Source organism: Branchiostoma floridae, chromosome 13 (assembly GCF_000003815.2).
Source record: "Branchiostoma floridae strain S238N-H82 chromosome 13, Bfl_VNyyK, whole genome shotgun sequence".
Taxonomy (NCBI): Eukaryota; Metazoa; Chordata; class Leptocardii; order Amphioxiformes; family Branchiostomatidae; genus Branchiostoma; species Branchiostoma floridae.
Window position 1 is genome coordinate 1,229,815 of NC_049991.1, and position 4,317 is coordinate 1,234,131.

General features: G+C 40.3%; 1 protein-coding gene across 1 annotated transcript in view; it reads left to right on the forward strand.

The window, feature by feature from the left end:
* The window catches only part of LOC118428799 (zinc phosphodiesterase ELAC protein 2-like), a 30,362-nt gene that overhangs the window by 18,405 nt on the left and 7,640 nt on the right, over positions 1-4,317 (forward strand). The window contains exons 10-11 of the mRNA XM_035839009.1: positions 2,683-2,776; positions 3,904-4,042. Of these exons, the coding sequence (XP_035694902.1) occupies positions 2,683-2,776; positions 3,904-4,042 (233 nt within the window). The remainder of the gene's footprint in view (positions 1-2,682; positions 2,777-3,903; positions 4,043-4,317) is intronic.

Sequence of the window (4,317 nt, forward strand, 5' to 3'; positions counted from 1 at the left end):
CATTACGATTCTTAAAAGCAGCTTAAATAAAATATTTAAGACTATATTAAAATACTTAAAACCTACTTAAACCAGACGTAAGGCAAAAAATTATACGATTTAAGATACATTTACGGTGCTTAAACAATGTTTAAACATTTGGATTTAAGCTTAGTTTAAAGCACTTAAAAGTTGCTTAAATGTGTGCCACTACGTGCTCTTTACGGACTATTTAAGTCGACGTATGACACTCAATTTAAGCAGCATTTACGGTGCTTAAACGCTGTGTAAACGTACGAATTTAACCATAGTTTACGATACTTAAAAGTTGCTTAAATGTGTGCCACAACGTGTCCTTTACGGACGCACGTAATCATAGCTTAAATATAATCTTTCCGAATGCGTAAACATGACGTAATGTAACTTAAAGAATGCCAATACGGTACCCTTAAGCACACTTTAAGAGTGCTTAAAGAGCAGTTTTCATGCAGTGAATGCAGCTGCTAAATCTCCTTAGTGTGGCAATGATATTCATTAAAGATTTATTTCTGGAGTGCTATAACACTTGACACTGGAAGGTTATTTGCATAATTTGACCAATTAAGTTTTTACAGTAGTTCCATAGACAACATGAATAGTGGTAGCCCCCATCCAGCAGCAACAGTTAGTCCCCAGGGTGGTATGATATTTTTATTCAATCCATCCAACTAAAACCTAAACCTAAGTGACAAAATGCAACAAACAATACCAGATTTAAAATAGAACAAAGCTTCTACCACTTAACCCTGTATGTACTATAGATTAAGCAGACCCAAAAATCAAGCGACCATGACTAGCCCCAAACTACAAAATACCTGCATACAATACGGAAATGGCATCCCCAAAGAAACAACAAGAAACACAGGAAGATAATATACATACCTTTCTCTTACACTCAAGCTCTATACATTTCTCCTCCATTTTAGAAAGTTGTATCTTCTTCTGATTGCCAAACAGGGTACAGGAACTTGTACCAGAACTTTAAACTCAGTACTACACAGCTCTCAAAAGTCGCCACAAAGACTAAGAAGCAAACTCAAATTGTACCTAACAGCAACAGATACTAGTACAAACTGAACTGAACTAGTACATCATCTGGCTGGAAATGCTGTTGATACAAAGTAACCTGGTACATTGAAGGTGGCAGAAGCCAGTGCAAAAACAGATGACGATTCTACACATAAGCTTAAAGACCTATCAATCAACCCAAACCTGTTTTCACAACCAAGCAGATATTGGGGGGATGCCCCAACCACACAAAAACTGGGTCAACCTACAGTATCAAGTTCAAGCACTAGGAGGCCCAAAATCAAACCTGACCACCAGGACACAAGCAACAATCCACGTACCAAATAGCAACACGATGGCACCTTGCGTTTCGGAGATAAAGCGCAGGCGCCGTTCCCGCACTAAAGGTAATCTGGAATGTCAAGTTCAAGCACCAAGGGCGCCAAAATCAAAACTGAGAATTATTCAGCCACCGCCAACACATGTGCCAAATATCATCGCACCCGCACCATCCGTTCAGAAGATATAACTCCGGAAATACCCCTCCCGGACACAAAATTCGACCTACCGCGTCAAGTTCAAACGCGACAAGGCCCAAAGTCAATCCTAGGCAACAGGCAACAACTTCCCACCCATGCACCAAAAATCGTCGCAATGGCGCGTATCGTTCCGGACACACAAAAGCACCAAAAATGCCACCTTCAATGTCAAGTTCAAGCGCCAGGAGGCCCAAAATCAAACCCGAGTGTCAAGCCACCACCCCCAACCCGCGTACCAAAAATCGTCGTGCTTGCACCATCCGTTCTCGAGATACAGCGCCCTAAATCCCCAGCTTCCAAATTTTCCCACGCCCGTGAAAACCATACCTGCATATACATGCAGGCAATAATGTCCTGAAATCACTAGTAAGTTTTGAGGATGAATTAATCCCAGTGTACTGATTAACGATGATAATGGTACTGGTGAGTCTGTTAGTCCTTCCCGCATAGGCCCATAATTTCAATAGCCTTTAAGCCATACAACTTAATGCAATCAATACAGCAGGGGGCTAGTCCATTGGTTGTGGTGTGTATTCAACAAATACTGAGTGCTAAGCAGAGAAAGCAGCATGTACCATTTTAAAAGTCTATTATAACTCGGCCCAGGATCAAACTCATGACCTGCCGACTGCAAGGTGAATACTACTTGGCCATTGCACTGGTTTATGAGTCTGTTATGTCCCCAGGTTTACCCAGAGCACACTGGGGTGAGCCTCTAGCCTACTTTTATTTAAATCTAATGGGAATCTACCCAACTTTGATCTGATCTAGATGCTAAATAGCTAGTTTCTCAAAACTTTCAAGTATACAGGTATGTTTACAAAAGCTGGGATGCAAAATTTCAAGCTGTCATATATGGACTTGGACTGAGATACATGTAGTTTAGTCATTCCTGGACTCCGATATAGTATCAGGCCTAGGTAGCAATAGGAATGAACCTTTGACTATATAATCATATAGTCAGTAGCTGAAGGTGTTTGTGCCTGTGTACAGTCAGTGTAGAGGACTATAGTATTACAGTGGACTACTACTACTACTACTACTACAGTAACTGTTGGTGTGTGTAATTGTACATAGTCAGTAATAGTTGGTATATGATTGTCTGTATCCCCTACAGTCTCCCAGTCATACCCAGAAGTGGTGTTCTTTGGTACAGGGTCGTCCATCCCCAGTAAGAGGAGGAACGTCACGGGAATCCTGGTCCATCTCAGGTCAGTACTCATGTTTTTGCATCAGTATGATGTTTGAATATGATGCTACGATGTTTGCATATGACACTAGGGATGTCCCTGGTAGTAGCCTCACAGTTGAACCCTTGATTCTAATGAGTTGGTTACTGGGAAACCCCTGTTCAATCCTGGGTCAGGACATCTAGACTGAGACTGTCTTTAAGACAATGACAATGAAGTTTATTGCATATTCATGTCCCCTTGGCTAAATGCAGTAAGTCACATACAAAGAGATTGATTGGTAAGCTGTTCTATGTTCTACTTATGCCTATATTTCTCTATATGCGTCTTCCCTCTTCTTAAAACATGTGAAGACAAACTTACAGAGTTCTTCTATTAAATCGTAGTTAGCTGATGACATTAGTGATTTGAAAAGTCTTCCTTTGTTAGTTGTGCATATTTCTGTTTTGCAAGTGTAGTATTACATATATCTTTGTACAGAGTGAACATGTAAGAAGGGACGTAAATTGGGGGTCCCGTTTTTCGGCGCTCAAAAGGGAAGGGGCTAGCAACCCCTTCCTGTAAATATATTATATACCCTACTGTTAGGCTACAGTTGAAACAGCAAGGCAACCTGCTGACCTATGGGATTAGGTACTACAAAGGACCAAAAAGAGTTAAAAATCATCTTTATTCCAAACAAGATGAATACATACATAGTACACATTAAAACATAGGACAGCCCTTTGTTTACCAGGAGGGCGCAAGGTATCAAAAAGAAATACAATGTGTTTGGACAGATTAAAAGCACTTAAAACATTAACGTTTTTCATAAAATGTAGACCCTGATAATCACAACTAGTTTCTGTAGATGAACAGTCCTGAAGTACAGTCCCATGTACATTGTAGGTGTGTTTTAGGCACAGTAGATAGCATAAGATGCACAAAGTGCGCACTTTCCCAGTCTACTTTTAAAATGTCTCACTTAATGGTCTTTGTAGCTGACCGGACAGAGTGACTTCAGTTTTGCAGTGTTCTCGCCATTAATCCAACCTCTGCTCCCTACTTCAACTGTAACAAGGCTAGCCCTGTAACTTAACTGTGCAAGTTTATGTCATTAATCAGACATTCGTACAATCAGACATTAGTTCTCCTATTGTTTTGTACAGTGAGACTGAGTCCCTGTTGTTGGATGGTGGGGAAGGCACATTCGGACAGATGTACCGTCACTATGGTGACAAGGTGGACAGAGTGTTGGCTAACATCAAGTGTGTGTTCATATCACACATCCATGCTGACCATCACTTGGTAAGTCATATACAAAATGTGTTTCAAATTTATTATTTTTTAGTGACTCCTGCTTAAGTAACATCTTTTTTATTTATGTTCCACTGCTAAGTCGTATGTAGAAGTTGCAGAAAGGCTGAAAGATACATGTTTACAAATGTTCACAGAGCTTTAGAAAGTCTGGCAGAAAATTGAATTATTGAGAGAGGGCAGAACAATAATTTACCACTGGGGGAAAGAATTTGTTACTACATTATGTCCAAAACCATGGAAGACGGAATATGTGACTGTACATT